Source organism: Narcine bancroftii, chromosome 14 (genome assembly GCF_036971445.1).
Source record: "Narcine bancroftii isolate sNarBan1 chromosome 14, sNarBan1.hap1, whole genome shotgun sequence".
Lineage (NCBI taxonomy): Eukaryota > Metazoa > Chordata > Chondrichthyes > Torpediniformes > Narcinidae > Narcine > Narcine bancroftii.
The window spans coordinates 2,969,433-2,990,241 of record NC_091482.1 but is presented as its reverse complement, the minus strand read 5'-3'; the positions used below and the strand labels follow the sequence as shown (position 1 = coordinate 2,990,241).

Below are 20,809 nucleotides of genomic sequence, written 5' to 3'. Positions count from 1 at the left end.
CGTTAGTTTTTAATGTTATAAAATTTTAAAACGTTTTCAAGTCAGCCTATTGAATATAAACCATCAAATCACAGAGATTATAAACTATAGTCCAATATTGTTCTAATTGATCTCAGCAACTGGGAATCAGTGAGTCGCATTTTTGTCCCTGAGCTTATTGCTGGGCTATGACAACAGAACTCAGGTGAAAATAAGACCTGCACACATAAAAGGATCAGAACCCCTTATCAACACAGGTGCACCTCAAGGATGCATGCTTAGCCCACTGCTCTACTCACTATAGAGCCATGACTGTGGAGCCAGGCACAATTCCAATGATATTTGCAAATTTGCCCATGGCACCACGGTGGTCAGCAGGATCACAAACTGCAATAAGGAAACATACAGGATGGAGATAGAACAGCCTGTTGAGTGGTCTCACGCAAACAATCTTACACTTAATGTTAGCAAAACTAAGGAGATGATAGTGGACTTCAGGAGGAGGTCAGGACAGGAGACCATGATCCAGTCCTCAGCAAGGGCTCAGTAGTGGAGAGGGTCAAGAACTTCAAATTCCTGGGTGTCAACATCTGTGAGCATCTGTCCTGGAGCCTCCATGTCAATGCAATCCTGTAAAAGGTTTACCAGCGGCTATACTTTATGAGGTGTTTGAGGAGATTCCGTATGCCACTGAAGATTCTTGAAAATTTCTACAGGTGTACTGTGAAGATCATTCCAACTGGTTGCATCACTGTCTGCTACAAAGGTACCAACAGACGAGAAAAAACTCCACAGAGGGTTGTTAACTCAGCCTGCAACATCACGGGCACGAACTCACACCATCGAGGACATCGACGAGAGGTGCTGTCTTAACAAAACAGCCTCTATCCTCAAGGACCCCCCACCACCCAGGCTACCATTGGGGAAAAGGTACAGGAGCCTAAAGATGAGCACTCAGCGGCACAAGGACAGCTTCTTCCCCTCCGCCATCAGAATCCTGAATCAGAAATGATCAAAGACATGGCCTTACTTTACAGGAGCCTAAAGATGAGCACCCAGCGGCACAAGGACAGCTTCTTCCCCGTTGCCATCAGATTCCTGAATGATCAATGAACCAAAGACACGGCCTCACTTTGACTTTTTGTGCACTTTTTTTATTTCTTTTTTGTAAGGTGGTTTATATGAATGTTTACACTGTGATGCTGCCACAAAACAACTTGTTCATGACAATAAATTCTGATTTTGAACTGCCAGACTTGTGAGTATAGCTCCATGTCAGCATGTAACTTCAGAGAGAAAATGGGAAGAATTTCAAAATATAGCAAGTGCAGAGTTTGCTGCAATTCAGTCCCTTGGCAACTCCTCAGCTTTTGAAAACAGTGCTCCCTTTGCTTGTGCAGGATATTAAGCTGTGCAAAAAGATGTAATTGAAACCATTACATTACTTTAAGATATCAAGATGCCAAAGTTTATTTTTGTATAAACTTAAACACTATGGCACCTTCCTTAACCTGCTCTCTGTGATATTTTACTTGCAACGTGCCTCAGCAATTAGATCCAAACAAAAAATAGAATCCCGATGAATGTTTTAATGGCACTGATTGTATGATTGCTTCCTCTCAGACAAAAGCAGCTTCCGTTACAGTAGCTATTCTCGGCCCTTGCCTTGATCAAGATCACATAATGATGGGAGCTTCTCAGCAGCTGCAGAGTCCACAGGTTCAAATGTAGGATGACTTTCAAATATGTTCCCACACAAGGTGATACCTGGCAATTTGTTCAGCGTGGCATAAAAATCAGGGTATTAAAACAGGGCCAAATCTGAAATGGTGTAAAATATTATAGTTAATAACCAGATAAAAGCAAAGCCACAACAGCAACACTTTGATACTGGCAGACTTAAGTACTGGATTTTTTTTAGGTTAAAAAAAATTCAATTCATGCTGTGGATGGTGGAAACTATTGTCCAACTTTGTGGCTTCACTTGTGGCCCAGTATTTGATGAAGAACAGAAAAGAGACTGCAAGGTAAATAGAAAAGAGGCTGATGTGGGAGGGCAACTTGAAACCGTGTTAAAACATCTCATTTGTAATTTAAAACATCTTAAATTTGTAATTTATTTGAGCTTAAGAATAAACTAGAATTAATGCTAAGGGAAATGAATTTCTTAGCTAAGAATAATGGGATTATCACTTTAAATATTTATACTTCTCAGACAGATATGAAAGGTGTTGTTATTTTTGCCAGAGAGCCTACCATGTGAAAATTGGCTGGCTTATTTCCTAAATTATAATAGTGGCCACATTTTCTCATTGGCTTTTAAAAGGTTTGGATTTGGAGGTCAAGTTGCCACCAGAGGCAAATCCATGGCCACTCAGTGTCTTTGAAGGGGCTCTCTTTTGTTTTTTCTTTCTCTCATACTGTAAGGGGCGCCAGGCCACACTAATGGTGGCTCTTTGGCTGCCTTAAGGCAGGCAGAAGGCAATTTCATGTAATGTTACATATTCTGTACTATTACATGACAATAAAAGAATCTTGGAGATGTTCCATTGTTATGAGGCACAGTAAATAAATGCAAGTCCTTTTTTGTGCTTATAAGCAGACATTCCATGTTTTGAGGAAACTGCAGCCATTAATCCGGTGTCATATCGATAGTGATTGAGCCATGCTGGAACTTGTTCTGAACTAAATGCTGAGATTGAGAAACTTGATCTTTTTATTTCGAGTGAATCACCACTTCAGACTGATATTTCCAACTTCTATACACGGATGCAGTGTTTACGAGTTGGAAACTTGCCCTCCCACTGAGCAGTGTTAGAGAACAGTTTTGTACCAAAATTTCATTTTAGATTAATGCCAAAGTCAATCCTGAAATGGAGCAGGTAAAGAAATAAATCGTATTAGTGTCGATTAGATCAACAGCCTATATATTTAGTACTGCTCGGCACTTCACAGGTTAGACAGGAAGAATAGCAGAATCTGTGCATATTTTCAGAGTGAGAAAGTGCACAGACTGCCAAAATACTGATAGTGTATGGCGTGCATGCATGAGGGCTTACGTTTTACTGATGTACAGTATTGCAAATTTGCAGTGACTGGGGAATTGGCACGGAGCAGACTTCAAGAAACGTGCTTGCTTTCGATTCCATGGTTTAAAGGACTAAAATATTGCTGACCATGTGAAAACAATCTGGGCTGGATATTCATTCATTCCAAAACTCAATGTGCTTTGCACTTCTTAAATGTCCTTATCTACGCCATGATTTGCATGCTAAAAATACATTTCATTCCTTTCCATTTAATTCTCTTCAATTAAGTAATTTTTCCAAAACATTAAGATATTGGCAACAGGCAAGTTGTATATTGGAGTGCCACCCTTGTTTCTGTCAGATGGTTTAAGACACAAGCTTCAATCCATAGAAATGAGCCCATAACCTAATTGCAGAGCTGAGGAAGCAGCATCAAAGCAGTTAACTTCCAAACTAAGCCAATGCTCTAGCTGCTCCAAATGGGCAAAAGTCAATGACTTTCACTGAAGAAAAGCAAGGTAGTTCTTTCAGCAGTCCTGCCGAAAATTTCTTCCTCAACCAACATGGCTGAAAACAGATCATCCGATCATTAACATACTCCTGATTGTGGGAATTTGCTTTGTTCAATTTGATTGCTATGCTCTCCGCAATGGTGACTGCACATTCAATCTTTTTTTTCTTGAATTGTGGCCACTGGAATCCATGATGCCCAAGGTACAACCAATTAACCTCCCAACCCCATACACTTAAGAGTGGAAGAAACTGGAGCTTAATTGACTGTAGAGCAATTTGGGTCGTTAAAGATGCCTCAAAGGCATACTTTTTTGTTTCTTTAATTTCACCTTCTTTGGCATTCATTTGGGATCACAAAAAACTCGCCGCTACTTCAGTTTTGTAGTGAATGATGAAACAATGTAGGATGCACATTGGGCAGGCAATATTTGGTAGGCTAGGGGGATGGGTAGTTTAGGAGGCTTTCCAACACAAGTTTGAGGTTCTCTGTGCCAGTACAAATAGTCATTCTTGACTTTGAGCAGTTGGCTTCATGAGTCCAGAAATAGTCCAACAAACAAACTTCTACTGACTGCATGAAATTAAAGACTCAACGCTGGGAGAGAAAGGCCAGAGAGAGGACACCGACATAGCTTAAAACTGCCAGTGAAATTGAAGTATCTTGTTGATATGGTTACTAGTAGCACTCCTGTGTTTTGAGGTGTTGCTTGAAGTAGTTTGTAGCATAGAAACATTGGAGAGCAGGAATCACAAGCACCTCAGAAATAGTGAGATTTGCTCTGCATTTGAGCTCTCAATCATCAAACACATCAGCTGGGTAAAGGTTGTGCTAGCATACTGACGGCAATGGTGACTTTAATCATGAATCTTCACTAGGAAGAGGCTCTTGAAGTAAGGGAAGTGGTCTATGTTTTCCAGGAACGTTATCAACCATTATTATTGATTTCAACAGTGTGAGAGAGGACCTGGCGAAGGTAGATTGTGAACACATCCTTGCACATAAAATTACAACTGATAAATGGGAAAAAAAAAATTTAAAAAGAGTTTATAAGAGTTCATGGCTTGCATGTCCCAGTAATCAAGACATGTAATGATGGCAAGATTAGAGACTCTTAGATAACAAAGTATATTTGATCAGGAAAAGAAAAAGAAAAAATATGAAGCTGTGATCAAGAAAGTTTCCTGAGGAAAATACACATACAGTATATATAGACTGCATAGGAGAGAACTTAAGAAATTAGGTGAGCAAAATAAGGCCAATGTAATAACCTTGCCAAGTAAGATAAAAGAAAATCCCAAGACATTCTATAGTATATCAGAACAAAGAGGGTAGCCAGGGAAAGTGTGGGTCCCATTAGAAGCAAACAGAGTACTTGTGCGTTCAGTCAGGAGATGTGAACAGAGTCTTAAATAAATACTCATCTGTATTCACTTAGAAGGATAATGAAGATAGTGGTTTCAGGGAGGGTTACATGGATAATCTGAAGCTGGTCAGCACAAAGGAAGGAGAACTTGAACCCTAACAGAGATTTTCTAACTTTGTTAGCTACATGAGGTGCCAGGAGACTGGAGAATAGCCAATCACACTCCTTTAATTATGGGTAACAGGGATGATAAGCCAGATAAGTATAGGCTGGTGAGCCTTACATTAGTGGTAGACAAATTATTAGAGAAAAATTTAAGGGAAAGAATTAATGTACATGTGGAAAGATGGGCTGATCAGGAACTGTCAGCGTGAATTTGTGCCAGAGAAATCCTGCCTCACTAATTTGATTGAGTTTTTGAGGAGGTGGCTAAGAAGATTGATGAAGGAAGCCCACGAGACATCATCCGTATGCACTTCAGTGAAGCGCTTAACGTTCCGCATGATAGACCAATCCAGAAGGCCGAGGCATACGAGATTCAAGGTGAGATGAGCAATTAGATCCAAAATTGGTTTGGTGTTAAGAGACAGAAGACAGTGGTGATTTTCTGATTGTAATGCTTAGAGGACAGGAATTCATGCTGGGACCCACTCACTCAACTCCTCCTACGTAACTCCTTTTTTTAATAATTCTTCCCGTATTCTCATCTACTGCCCCCAGTTTCTATCGCTCACCTGCACACTGGGAACAATTTTCAATTGTTAATGCAGTAACCCAAGGCTATAAAGAGTTCTCGATTGGAATGGTCCTCGAGCCATCAGGAGCAAAGCTGCATTTTTCCAAATACAAAACTTATAATTCATCCTAATGGCACTAGAATAAATTCTAATGAGAATGGATTTACCCCAAACCATTAAGATTTAGCTTGTTTTTCATGCAGTTATTGATTTTTAGTCCTCCAAATAAAATCAACCACATGAAAACATTGACTCAACCCATTAGCAATCATGAAATTGTAACCAATTTTTTTTTTTTTTTTTTTAAACATCTAGATAGTATTTATAAAAATTGACCAAAACTCTCAAATAAAATCTTGCTTTTCTTGGTTTTAGGAGTCAGAAAGTTCGTGTTGGGTGATTAAAACTTAATTCCTACAACTGGTAAATACACATCCCAAATCTTCAAAAGAGAAATTCAAATTTGTTCCGTGAATTCGATGTAATTATTTCGTGGGAATCAACGGCCTATTTCAGTGTGGCCATCGACCATTCCCAAATACGCATCGGACTTCCAAGTTACTGCCACACATTTTAACCCTATAACAATTACAGCACAGAAACAGGTAATTTGGCCCTTCTTGTCTGCACTGAACTAAATACTCTCCTCTCGTACCACCTCTCTGCATTCCCCTTCCCTCCAATTTTCCCTGAAATGACAAAATGGACCCTGCCGCCACTATTTCTCCCGGAAGCTCACTCCACTCAGCCACCACTCTGAGTAAAGTTCCCCCTCATGTTACTTCCAAACTTTTGCCTCTTAACTCAATACCTCCTGTTTCAATCTCTGCTCCCCGCAATGAAAAAAGTCTATCCACATCAACACGTTATATCCTCCTAGTAATTTTAAAGTTCGATCAAATCCCCTCTCAACCATCTACAATCCAAAGAATAAAGACTTCATTTGCTCAATCTTTCTTTGTAATCTAGTTGCTGATATCCAGGTAACATTTTTTTTTTTTTTTAATTTTTTTTATTTTTCACACCATAAATCACATTAGCCATGATATACACTATTTCTTTTTCACACATATACAGTGACTTTTTCTCCCCCCCACCCTTTCCTCCCAAACCACCCCCCCACCCCCCCCTCTCAAAATTGTAACCAATTTTAATGGAAAAAAAATACTCCCTGCTTCAATAAACAATATTCTCTCTACTCAGAAAATTATCTCTGCAAAACAAAAACGATGTAATCACAGCGTCAGTGCTCAATAATCAAGACATTTCAGCTTAGAGAAATATATTGCTGGAAATTTAGGTACCAACTACCACTTCAAAACACTCAGATGTACCCATGGAGTCCGTCACAATGAACAAGTGGTGATACCATGGCTGATGGTAGACTATTTTATTTAGCAGCAGTTGTAACATCGCTAGCAATCGGGGCAGGGTTCAAATCCTGTGCTGTCTTTAAAGAGTTTGTATGTTTTCCCCATGACTGCATGGGCTTTCCCCAGGAGCTCCGGTTTCCTCCCACCCTCCAAAATATACAGGGGGTTTCAGGTCAATTGGGTGTAATTGGGCACAGTCAGGATGGCCAGACGTCCTGTGTGAAATGAGAAAAAGTGTATTACTCTGTTAGTCGTCATCCCGGGGTGCAATGGCTGGCTAGGTATGGCCATCTTTATTCTTTTGCGCATGCGTGAGGGCCAGCTAGTGCACGCACGATGGATTTGAGTACCGTGGCCAGTAGCTGCATGTTCGTTGGGCCCACAGACAGGAGAATATTTAGCACAGCAATGCACAGGCGTGTAGTTCAGGTGTTATCAACAGCAGTCGCAGTATAGTGTGGGAATGAATGATCGTCTCTGCCTTGCTATCAAGCAGTAGCTCGATAAGCCTGCCTTCCCCCATCAGTTTCTTCGTGCTCCTATATTTGTTGTGTGTGTAAATGGTTTATAGATATCTGTGTGGAGCCTGCGCAGCACTCACAACACAGCATATCTCTTTATTAAATTTCAGGAAATTTGGCTTTGACAGCAGATAAATGCGATCACTTTGAGGAGTCAGGCCTGTGGGTCCTTTCAATGCTTGTTGATAAAAGATACATTATTATGTTTTAAATTAACTGTCTCATTATTAGCTTTATTTCGTGCTGTATTTTGTGTTTTATACACTATTGTTTTTATCTTTTGTTAACTGTTAATGCAAAATAATTTTTTATGCTAATATATTTTATTATATTAAATATAATAGAGCTGCAAAGTTTGTGTCAATCTTCTAGGTCAGTAATTTTGCCTCATTCTTTTTTGCGCTTTAAAGTAAATTCAGCAGTTTCAAGTTTTGTGCCTTTCATTTTATTCTACAAAACATCTGTTATTGAAAATTTTTTTTCAATTTTTTTGGGGTGGTTGCAAGGAGTTGGTGCAAAATAGTCCGGCATTGGCCCTGATTGGTCAGCAAGGACTCATCGGGGTGGAAGAGGCTGTTACTAAATGTATGTCTAAATTTAATTTATAAAACTCATGGAAAAAAAAATGTTGAGAAAGAAATGTCCAAAATCTGAATTCTTGTAGAAGTAATAGAAATGAAAATAACTCCACAACATCTGTAAAGAATAGAGAAGGGATATGCCAGAAGAAATGGGGCAAAGAGGAGTTGCTTTTTTTTTACAAATGGAAAGCTATTGTTATCTGGAATCCAATGCCTGAATGGTCAATTGACAGCAAATGGTTTCCAATATGAACTGAATAAGTAAATACAAGAATAAATGTTCCAGAGCAATGGGGCAACAGCAAGAAGGTGGACTAATTAGAAAGTTCAACCAAAGAGCCAATGCATGGACAAGCTCCTCCAACCATATTATTCAATGATGTATATTGAAAAATAATAATAATATGGGTATCAAACACTGCATCGATCATCTTTATCAAACAGAAATAAAGGTCCCAACAACCTTTTATGGAATTAAATAACAATGGACTCCTCAATTCTCCCTCTCGCAGGCTGCTGTCACCCATCTCTTTGTGTTTATCCTGGAGCGGCATTGATTGACTCTTGGAATAACTTCAAATGCACTGTGAGTTGTGGAGAAATTCCAAGATTCAAGATTCGTTTATTGTCATGTAATAAAACACAAAATGTAACATTACATGAAATTTCCTTTAGTCTATCATAAGGCAGGCAAAGAATCACCATTCATATTGCCCAGCGCCCCTTGCATCAAGAGAAAAAGTAAAAGAGAGTCCCTTCAGAGTAACTGAGTATCTGTAGATTCTCCTCCAATGCTCCTGCAGCCTCTGCAGCTCCACAGACCCCTATTCTATTTGTCTGCAACCCGAGCTCCAGATCCAAATCTCCGAAACTATCAAGAAGCCTCCAGTGCCCGATTGGCGCAGGCGCATTGACCACCCTTTTGCAGTGTCTTTTTGTTGGCGCAGGTGGTTCGGGGTCTCTGTGTACAAAGATGGTCAAATTGAGCAAGGAGAGTAAACAACGGCTACAACAAGTGTTCCGATGCACCCAGTTCGCCATTCGTTGGGGCTTCATCCCGACTGTGCTCTACCTGGGTTTCAGAAGAGGTGGAGATCCAGGCATGCCAGAACCCAATCTTCTAAGTTTGCTGTGGGGATGAAAACCGAACAAGAGATCTTTTTCAACAAGAAGTGCGATTGTGGTGAAAATTAGAAAGAAATGATCATTGCTGTAGACGGATTCACTACATTGAAGATTTACATCAAAGACATTTCCAGAAAAAACTGTGCACTATCTAGAAATCGCATTTTCAAAAAAATATTGAAGGCTCTATATATGACTAAAACTTTAGAGAGAAAAAGAAAAAAAATCTAAAAATGTTTGAATTAATTTTTCTATATAAATGTCAGGTGCCTTAGTGTAAAAACTAAGTCCTTTTGTAGAATGTTCCTGGATGCATCAAATCTTATCTAACAAGGCTTTTAAGATAAGTCATAATTACTGAAGTGTTCAAAACATTAGATAAGCTTTATTTGAAACTTAAATTCAAGATGCATAGGATAATTTTTTACATAATGAAGATATAAATCAGAAATCCATTAATTGAAATAGCATGTTCTAGGTGTAAATTAATTCATATGCCGCTGATTAAAGAAATGATGTACTCTAAATAAAATGTGATTTGTGCCTTTCTTAATGTTATGTAAAATTGTACACTCAGTTGCTCAAATTATGGTTACCCATACTTGTAAACAAGCTCCTATAATAAATTTTAAGTTCTGATGCATGTACAAATGCTCATTCCTATGAATGGCAGAATTAGTTTCCTCTTCTCCACTTTTAGCAATTATTCTTTGTCATCAGTCTTGTATGATTTTATGCTATTCCTTGCAATACTGAAGTTATGGTTAGCATAATTGAGTGATTATTTTTGTTTGGTATATTTTCCAACTTGATGACAATATTAACTTATGGATGTCTACAAAAAGTCTGGATCTGTTCATTATCAAGGGGTGGCCCACATTTAATTTTAAAACTACTTTTTAATTTGTGAACTCTTAAACTTTATTTGAATATTGCTGAACCAATTAAATTGTTTAATGAGGATTAATATTTACTGTATTTGTTTGATGTCATTGGCACACAAACATCTATATCAAAGTGGCATTTATAGTGTGGTTTAATAAACCTACTTTTATTACCTGCAAAAAAAAAAGAAGCCTCCAGTGCCGAGGCCCTTCGGGACATGTAGAATGTCTAATTTGGAACAAAAGACCAGTCTCTCTACTAAAATAATGATTCATTAAATATGCATGTCTGCCTGGTTGCTATAGATGGAATAGATTTAATACCTTAACAAATATGTAATATGTTTTGAGAAGTGTTATTGATGAAATACTAATTCCTTCAGTATAGAATGCAAGGACAAATATGGCTCTGTCTGCCCACATTATGGCAACACAAATGGCACAGCGGTTCGCACAACACCTTACAGTGCCAGCAGTGGAGACCAGACCAGGATTTGAATCCCACACTCTCTGGAAGGAGTTTGGACATTCTCCCTGTGTCTGCTTAGGTTTTCTCTGGGGGCTCTGGTTTCCTCCCACCCTTCCAATCATACTGATGGTGTAGGTTCTTCTTCTTCTTCTTCTTCTTCCTTGGCTTGGCTTCGCAGATGAAGATTTATGGAGGGGTATGTCCACGTCTGCTGCAGGCTCGTTGGTGACTGACAAGTCTGATGCGGGACAGGCAGACATTTTTGCAGCGGTTGCAAGGGAAAATTGGTGGGTTGGGGTTGGGTGTTGGGTTTTTCCTCCTTTGTCTTTTGTCAGTGAGGTGGGCTCTGCGGTCTTCTTCAAAGGAGGTTGCAGCCCGCCAAACTGTGAGGCGCCAAGATGCGAGGCGCAAAGATGCATGGTTTGAGGCGAGATCAGCCCACTGGCGGTGATCAATGGGGCAGGCACCAAGAGATTTCTTTAAGCAGTCCTTGTACCTCTTCTTTGGTGCACCTCTGTCTCAGTGGCCAGTGGAAAGCTCGCCATAGAACATGATCTTGGGAAGGCGATGGTCCTCCATTCTGGAGACGTGACCCACCCAGTGCAGTTGGGTCTTCAGCAGCGTGGATTCGATGCTTGCGGATTCTGCCAGCTCGCGGACTTCGATGTTGGTGATGGTGTAGGTTAATGGGGTGTAAATTGGGCAACACTGACTCGTTGGTCAAACTGACCTGTTACCATGCTGAATGTCTAAATTAGATGCATCACTGCATTAAATGATTCAATATTCATTTTTCATCCAATTCTTATTGCTCATAGTAAGGAATATCAGAATCAGAATTTATTGACATGAACATGGCATGAAATTAATTGTTTAGCGGCAGTATTGCAGGTGCAAAAATCACTATAAATTACATTTTTTAAAAATAAATAATACGTGGAAAAGAACAGAAAGTGAGGTAGTATCTGTGGTTCATTGTCCATTCAAAAATCTAATTGCAGAGGGGAAGAAACTGTTTTTGTATCATTGGGTGTTTGTCTTCAGGCTCTTCTAACTCTTTCCTGATGGTAGCAGTGAGAAGAGGGCATGGCCGAGGTGGTGAGGGTCCTTGAGGTTAGAGCCTGCTTTCTTGAGATTTCCTGATGCCCATGATGGTGCTGGTCAAGTTCACAACTCTGTCGTCTTTTCCATTCGCACCTCCGTACCAGACAGTTATGTCACTATTCAACCACAGTACATTTTATCACATACCAAATTTCCTCAAACTCCTTATGAATACAGCTGCTAGCGAGCCTTCTTTCATGATGGAGGCCCCAGAATAGATCTTCAGAGATGTTGACACCCAGGAATTTGAAGTTATTAACCCTCTCCAATGCTGACCCCTCAATGAGGACTGGATTGTGTTCCCCTGATATGTAATGTCAATGGAAAAAGTCTGCAGATGCTGGGGTCAAATACAATACACAAACATGCTGGACAATTTCAACAGATCATGAGAAATAAAGGGTAACCAAGATTTCAGGCCTGGACCCTTCGTCTGGAATATATGGCTGTACACTCGCTAATGGCACAATAGATTCAGGTTCAATCCTGATCTTTAGTGCTGGCTGTGAGCTTTTGGGTTTACTTTTGTTTCCCAGTAACCTCCCATGTCATAGGAAGGTTAAGTGGCTGCTGTATATCATTCCTAGATGTAGGCAAGTGGTGGAAATGCGGTGAATTGATGGGAATGTGAGAGGAATAACAATGAGAAAAGTGTAAGTGGCTAGCTGATGGTCAATGAGTACTCAATGGGCTGCAGGACTGGTTTCCATGCACCTTCTCTCTCTATTTTTTTTCCCAAACTTTATTTATTGAAAAATTATTGGTAAACATACAAAATACACTTCACAACAAAATTTTTTATATATATGAAAAGAAAAAGAAAAAACAACCCCCCCCCCCACCCCTTCAGCTAGCTCTCTTAAGGAGAGCCAAAGAAATATATATTAAAAAAAGAACTAAAAAAAGGAATAAAATAAATCAAAGTACCTCTAAATGCATATATTCCAAATATAATGACCACATTAACAAAAAATATACAATTATCATGCAAAACATAAGTAATTTTATCCATAACAATACAAGCTTTCATTTCATTCTGCCATCGCATTATACTAATCACCGTCTTATCCTTCCATGTACTTGCTATACATTTTCGAGCTACAGACAACGCCAATTATACAAATGTGATTTGAAATTTATCCAACCCCAATCCCTTTAAAGGAATCACATAGCCCAGTTAAAAAAAAACATATGGATCTAATGGCAACTTAATCTTATACATTTTTTCCAAAATTGACTTAATTTCTTCCCAAAATGGTTGTACAATCATACATGACCAAACAACATGTAAAAAAAGTTCCAACACACATACCACATATAATTAACCATTCCATATCATGCAATTAACACTCTCATGACACATATTCATCCAGTAATCTTCAGAAAAAAAAGGTAAATCATTTTCCCATTTAAACTTAGATTTCTCCCATTCCGACTTGTCCCTATTATCTTGTAATACTTGATACATAACAGAAATATAACTCTTTTTAGGTATAGAAGAAATCAAAGACTCAAACTCCGACAATACCGGTAAAACAATCTCTCTACATACATTTTTTTTAACCAGTGACCGAAGTTGATAATAAACAAATAAAGAAGCTTCAGCAATATCAAAATGCTCTTTCAATTGAATAAAAGAAAGAAACTGACCTTCTACAAAACAATCCTGCAATATTTTTATACCCTTAAAATCCCAATTCTTTAAATGACTATTAAACAATGAAAAAGGAATAAGTTGATTATTATATAATGGCGTTACAATAGATAATTTACCTTTTGATCCTATAGTCTTATTCTTTTTTGTCCATAACATCAATAAATGTTTTAATATCGGCACATCATACTCCCGTAATAAATCTATGTTCCATCAAAATATAAATTGATGTACTGCAGTTTCAGAAATACATGCCATCTCAACTTTAGCCCAACTTGGAGATTGATCCAAATCCATCAAACCATTAATAAATTTAAGTTGGGCTGTCTCATAATAATTCTGAAAATGAGGTAATTGAAATCCACCTAATGCATACTTCCAAGTAAGCTTATTTAATGCTACCCTTGGTAATTTACCTTTCCATAGAAATTACCTCATAGCTTTATTTAAATCCTGAAAAAAGTTCCTGGTAAGAAAACATGGTATTGATGGAAACAAATATTGAATACGTGGAAAAATATTCATTTTAATGCAATTAACCCGGCCAATTAAAGTTAATGGAAGGTCTTTCCATTTAATTAAGTCTGCTTTTATCTTTTTCAACAATGGAACATAATTTAATTTATATACAGATTGATATTCAGTGTTCACAATTATTCCTAAATATTTAATTTTATCTGTCCATTTCGAATTAATAACATTTTTATAAACTGAATAATCTCCTTCACCTACCGGTAAAATTTCACTTTTATCCCAATTAACTTTATAGCCAGATAATGATCCATACTGCGATAAACATTCTCGTAAATGCGGCAAAGATTGTTCCAGATTTGTTAAGTATATCAAAACATCACCTGCAAATAAATTAATCTTATACTCTTCATCCAAAACTCTCATCCCTTGTATCTGTTCATTTTGCCATATTGATTGAGCTAACGGTTCAATGACCAACGCAAATAGGGCTGGTGACAATGGACAACCTTGTCGAGTAGAATGCGTTAATTTAAATAACAACAAATTTTTTCCATTTGTCACCACCCTAACAGTCGGGTTTGTATATAAAAAAGGGCCAAATATAAACTTTTCCAAGACCTTAAATAAAAAAATTCCATTCGACCCTATCAAAAGCTTTTTCTGCATCAAGTCGATATGCATTAGTCAAATTAATTAGCCGAAGAATATTATCTGAAGCATATCTATTTTTAATAAAACCTGTTTGATCTACATGTAGCAATTTAGGTCAATATTTAGCAAGCCGATTTGCTAACAATTTAGCTATTATTTTATAGTCCACATTCAATAAAGAAATAGGTCTATACGAAGACAATTTTAATGGATCTCTATCTTAAAGCACTAGAACAAGATTCTGGTAACCCATAATGTTACCAGTCACTTGTTGTAATACCTCCCCAAACACCGAAGATAAATCTTCATAAGCTTCATTAGCTTGACTTAATAACAAAAAAGCATCTGAAATAAAACATTCATCATCCACATTAGGCGCATAGATATCAAGTAAAGTCCAAAGTTCATTAAAAATTTTACAATCCACTTTTAAAACCTTCCCAACATTCCCCTCTACTGTCTGTAACTCAAAAGATAAATTCTTATGAACTAAAATCGCTACACCTTTTGCCTTAGAGTTAAATGAAGAAAAAAAACATGACCAACCCAATTTCTTTTCAATTTCAAATGTTCTTTTTCAGTCAAAGGTGTTTCTTATAAAAAAAACAATATCAATTTTCAATTTCTTAATATAAGCTAAAACTCGCTTTCGCTTAATTGGATTATTTAATCCTTGAACATTAAAAGTCACAAATTTCAAACTATTAATAAACTATTAATATAAACACGTAAAATATTTTAAAAATGCTCTCTTGTTAATAAACAAAATCTACTGTACCTCCCCTAATGTTATAAAAAAGTTAATATAAAAAGGAATGCAATTAATTCCCCTGAAAAAAAAAACCACCCAAAGGTAGTAATTCCCTAAAAAACTGGGTATTGAACACCCCACCAGTGGCAGATGACTATCAAAGATATCAGTGCCATCCACCTCCCCCCCCCAGCCAGAAATACAATATATAATGAAATTCAACATCATTAATATATTCACATCTTGAGACCCACCTTCTTCAAGCTCCTCCTCCAGTTGTTCCTGTGAACTAGCTATAAAAGGCAAGTCCTCTTCTTGTTCCCTCCTCGTTAAGACTTTCCCCGTGTGGCTGCAGGTTTGGACACCCCCCTCCCCCCGCCCCCCGCCCCCCCCCCACCCCCCGCAACCCACACGCGTTCCAACAGATCCTGGACTCTGGAAGCACCACGCATGCCTGGCAGAGTGAGGGGCTGTGCAGGAGTGGCTTCCAGCGCCCTCCCGGATGTCCCCGACTCCCCCGACGGCAGCGCGGGCCCAAGGATTCCATGCTCTGTCGGATCGGCCGCGCGCTCAACTTCGCGAACATGCGGGTCGTCGGTTGATTTCCTCAACAAGCCATCTTGCAGGGAGAAGACTGGCGCTGGCGTAACATTCAACCTGGCTGGTGTCCTCTGTGGCCTGGAGGCTCCCAATGGCAGCTCCGTGGTTCCAGCTGGACAGGTAGGCCTCAGTTCTTCAGCACTTTTAAAAAGTAGTTTTTTCTGTAGTTGAACCTTAGATTTTTTTAATATTAGCCGCCATTATAGACAACTAATGTACTTAGAAGCAGAAATAAAACATTTATATATGTAGATTAAAGTTTAAAAACTGGTATTTAAAAAAATTGGCTGGGGAGGATTAGGACTGCACATCTGCCCTGTACGCCATCTTGCCACGCCACCCCCCCCCCCCCACCTTCTCTCTCTATTGAGACACATTCCATTTATAACCAACCATTAAAAATGCCTTCTCATTTACTGAAGAAACCAGTTTGCATATTCAGTCCAATAAGTGTAACCATTGAACTTGGTGAATAGGAATTGCTGGAGGAACTCAGTGGGTCAGTCAGTGTTTCGAGTCAGGACCTTTTATTGAGACAGTCCCAATAAAGATCAAACACACAAAACATTGACTGACCATTTCTCCCCTTGGATGCTGACTGACCTGCCGAGAACCTCCAGCAGCTCATTGTTTGCTTAAGATTCTACTGGTTTTTGTTTATCTTCTTTTGAGCTTGATATCATACCTAAGCAGTTGCGCTTAACAACAGGAGCCATAAGTATATTGGCTGTTAAAATTAAGTATCCATGCTGGGCAATACTATCACCCAAAATTAAATCAACTCTCATTTACTAGCAGAAAAATAGAAGCAAATAAAAAAGAGATCAACAAAAATTATACACTGCTCAGAAAAAGCCTAAACGAGAATAGTAAGTTAGCAGCATTGTCCTACAAATTCCCAAGAAATCATCCATTAATTTAGACTTCAGAATCCCTTACAACTTGCCTGCTTTCTTCACAATTAAGTGTCATGCTGCTCACAGGAAATGAACAGAGTTAAGAAAGTAAGGAATGACCTGCTCTGTTGGATGTGCAATGAAGCATTAAAAAGAGTTCAAGGCAGCCAGGAAGCAGTGATTAGTTTAATATTTAGATGTAGTGCGTTTCACAGCTCCATTTTACTGCAATGCCATGTACTCAAAGCCAGTCAAGATGGTTGCCTGAAGAAAGACGAATCGAGAGCCCCATGTGGCCACTGCATTGAGCTATTCCAGTTTCCACTTACAAACGCAGAGATTCAATGCTGCTTTACTTTGCATGATTCCCCTTGAAAATCACGTCTAAGCTCAAATCAGAGAAGACAATCTCACATCAGATTCATATTTATTGTCAGAGTACATACGTGGCATCATATCAGATTCTTTTTTCCTGCAGGCAAGGCAGATTTACCACTTACTGGTAATGCAAAAACTGCATTCAAGAAGATACGTATAAATGTATACAAATAAAGAAATGTAAACAAACTGACTGTGCATTCTAGAGAGAAAATCAATAAAGTGCAAAAATAAGAGTCCTTAAAATAGTCTCTGACTGAGTTGGTGATTGAGGAGTCTGATGGTGGAGGGGGAGCAGCTGCTCTTGAACCTGGTGGTGCAAATCTTGTGGCACCGATACCTCTTTGCTGACAGTAGCTGCGAGAACAGAGCGTGTGCTGGGTGGTGTGGACATCAATTCCCAACCAGATCCAGAGCACTAACTGCCATCTGACTCACTGATACTATCAAAATATTTCCCTAATTTCCACCCTGGAGACATAGCCAGTGAACAGAAATGACAATCCTAAAAAACGCAGCATCTCAAGTGAATGCTTCACAACTGATTTTTTTTAACTCCTTCAATTGGAATCCTTTGAATGAAAGCCATGTTCCACAACTGGTGTGCCAGGTTGCTAGGGTTTTTGTTCTCCACTGAATGCTACTTCTAAAAAAGCAGGATAATCATTCCAGACCAAAAGGCCTGTCTGTCTTCTATCTAATGCTGTAACCCTACTGTCTGAGCACATGGAATAAAGCAGTGTGAAAGCTGCCAGCAGTGGTCTTGGAAGTTGCTTGGAATCCTGACCCTCAAAAGATGAAAGTAACTCATCTCTTGCGGAGAGGAGAAAATAAACTAGATGAAGATAAATAAGCTCCGCTACCTCCATGAAAGGACCTCACAGCTAATTCCAGCTTTGACATACTTCAAATATGCAGACGTGAATATAAATATAAAGCAATCGAACATCAACTACCCGATCAAAGCTCGGTAAAGCAGTTGATTATTATTTGACTTTGAAAATGTGACCTACTGTAATATGGGTTGGCAAAGGTTTCTCCCCAAGATCTGGCAAATGGGCTCTATTGATCAATGTGGGACCAGGGGAGAAAAATCAAACAGCAGGATTTCTCAGAGGCCATGCAGCTCCTTTAAACCAGTCTCATCATTCAATTAGGACAGATAAAACCTTAACATTATTTACCTGCCTTTCAAGTTTAATATCCTCTGACTGTACATATACAACCAGGTGAAGGAAAGTTTCTCTGGACAATGGTGCGCACACATACACAGCACATAGCAATCACATACTGTCTATAAATAGATAGAATTTAAAATGAATATATAGAAATACTTTGGAATTATTGACTTGATTACAGGATACTCTTCATTAATCTCACAGCCTGCGGGAAGAAACTATTTTCCACCATGGCAGTCTTGTTTTTGATGCTCCTGTACCTCTTTTTTGATGGTAATAGGTCAAAGATACTGTGTGCTAAATGGAAAAGGCCCTCAATAATTCTTGGAGCCCTATGAAAGCCACACCCCAGGTGAATGTCATCAATAGAGGAAAGAGAGACCCAATGATCTCAGCCATTTTGATGATCCTCTGTATTGACTTCCGGTCCAATGCTTTGCAGCTACCATACCAGACAACAATGCAGCCAGTCAGGATTGTTCATGTAAAATGTTGTCAAGATGGGGACCAGTGGCCTTGTTCTCCTCAACCTCCTGAGGAAATGTAAGTGCTGCTGTGTCTTCCTGACTACTGAGGTGTTGAAAGTCCAGGATAGGTCATCCATTCTATGCACCAAAAAAGCTTTGTCCTCTCCATGACAGAGCCATTGATGTGCAATGGAGAGTGGTTGATCTTCTTCGATACTTAAAAATTCTATTCATTCTATATCCTCAAAATTTCAATTGAGAAAGAAACCAGAGTGAAAATCAACCAGGAAATTCACATTTGAGTGGGAACCTGGACTCTTGGAGCACCTTTGCAGGTTTGAGTTGGATCACAAGTAACTGATCACACATTTCCTTCCCCACATTGAACTCCACAAGCAATTGGTTTGTACACTTTAAAAAAAAACATTCTTTCTGCTCACACACTTGCAATCAACAATGTTTGCATGTTAACTGGATATAAACTTGGATAGAAATTTCCATTTTTTTGACACGTAATCAGCCAGCAGTTAACCACAAAAACAAAATCTAATTCAAGGGGAATTTATTTGTAAAACTTTGGCAAATTATTCTCTGATGTGTTTCATTTGAAACAAAGACCACATTAATCCTAAATAATTTGAAAGATGTGATCAGCCATTCTCAGTGGGGGCTTTACGACCCTCATGTACCCACAGTACATTTAAGTAAAGACCTTTTTTAACCTCGCAATACAAATATTTTAATTATTTTTATTGTAGTTTGTAGGAATGAAGTATGGACCATAGGCAAAAAAAGGTAGAGACTGGCTGCACTAGATCACCATAATGGTTTAGCTTACAACTAATTGGAACAATGCCTCCATTCAGTTCCCACTTTGCCTCAAATGAGCCATTCTCAATGATCCAATTCCAATACCACTAGTCTTAGATCCTGATAGCTGGAAAACTGGCAACCAATCAGGGTTCATTGGGGAAGGGGAGATAGGTTTGAATCTCCTGTCAGTCAATCCTAAATAGAAGTGTAAATTTGTGGAAGATCAAACTTGGTAAATCATATTGCTCTCAGAACATGCTTGTTATTGCTTAAATTCTGGTAGGCATTGGTTGAGTTCATAAGAATTATTCCCCTCATCAAAAGAGTCGCAAACCTGTAGGATGAGATTTAAAGTGATTGGCAGATGAATTGAAGTTTGGGGTGGGGGGGAGGAATGCAGAATATATTTTTCACCCAGTGGTTCCGGAATCCATTGTTTGAAAGCGTGGAGAAGGTAAAAACAAACTCTTTAAAACCTTGGTGCGTCCTTGAAGAACTGTGACCTGCAGGGCTATGGACCTGGTGCAGAAAAGTGGGATGAGTCAATGGTAGCTCTTTATAAACGAGCAAATATGCGATGAACCAAATTGTCATGTTTTTTGCCCCAGATTTTGTATGATTCTGGACTATAACATTTTTCGAGAGGTAGTCACCATGAAATTGTGCATGGCAAAGCTTGTCGCACGAATCTGATAGCGTTTCAAAGAGTTGATAAAGAGGGTTGATGAGCACAGTACAGTGGATGTTGTACATATTGATTTTAGCAAGGCCTTTGACAAGGACTCCATGGCAGATTAGATGAGCACTCGATCTGGAAGGTGAGATCACTTAAGATCCAAGGGGAGCTGACTCACTGGATTCAAAATTCTCTCATTGAAAGGAGACAGAGGGTGGTATTGGAAGGATATTTTTTCTGATTGGAGGCCTGTGGTGTACTACAAGGGTTGGTCCTGCGTTCACAATTATCTGTTATATATATGAATGATTTGGATGACACTATAGTTCATAGCAATGGGAAATTTGGAGATTTCATCAAAATTGGCAGGAATGGTGGTGTAATGTACAACAAGCCTTCATGTCAATGCACCTGTAGGTGGAATGAGCTGCCAGAAGATGACCTGTAGCTGGAATGAGCTGCCAGAGGATGACCTGTAGCTGGAATGAGCTGCCAGAGGATGACCTGTAGCTGGAATGAGCTGCCAGAGGATGACCTGTAGGTGGAATGAGCTGCCAGAGGAATATAGAGCTGGAATGAGCTGCCAGAGGAA

General features: G+C 38.9%; 2 protein-coding genes across 10 annotated transcripts in view; one reads left to right on the top strand and one right to left on the bottom strand.

The window, feature by feature from the left end:
• Window positions 1–20,809, bottom strand: part of bcas3 (BCAS3 microtubule associated cell migration factor) — a 728,081-nt gene that overhangs the window by 513,644 nt on the left and 193,628 nt on the right. The gene's annotated exons all lie outside the window — the stretch shown is intronic.
• tomm7 (translocase of outer mitochondrial membrane 7 homolog (yeast)) lies at window positions 8,996–9,688 on the top strand. The gene has a single exon (XM_069912078.1). The coding sequence runs from the start codon at window positions 9,071–9,073 to the stop codon at window positions 9,236–9,238; it is 168 nt and encodes a 55-aa protein (XP_069768179.1). The 5' UTR covers window positions 8,996–9,070; the 3' UTR covers window positions 9,239–9,688.

Bases quoted from the DNA above. Each gene is read 5' to 3' on its own strand.
- tomm7 (XM_069912078.1), top strand. From the start codon at position 9,071: ATGGTCAAATTGAGCAAGGAGAGTAAACAACGGCTACAACAAGTGTTC.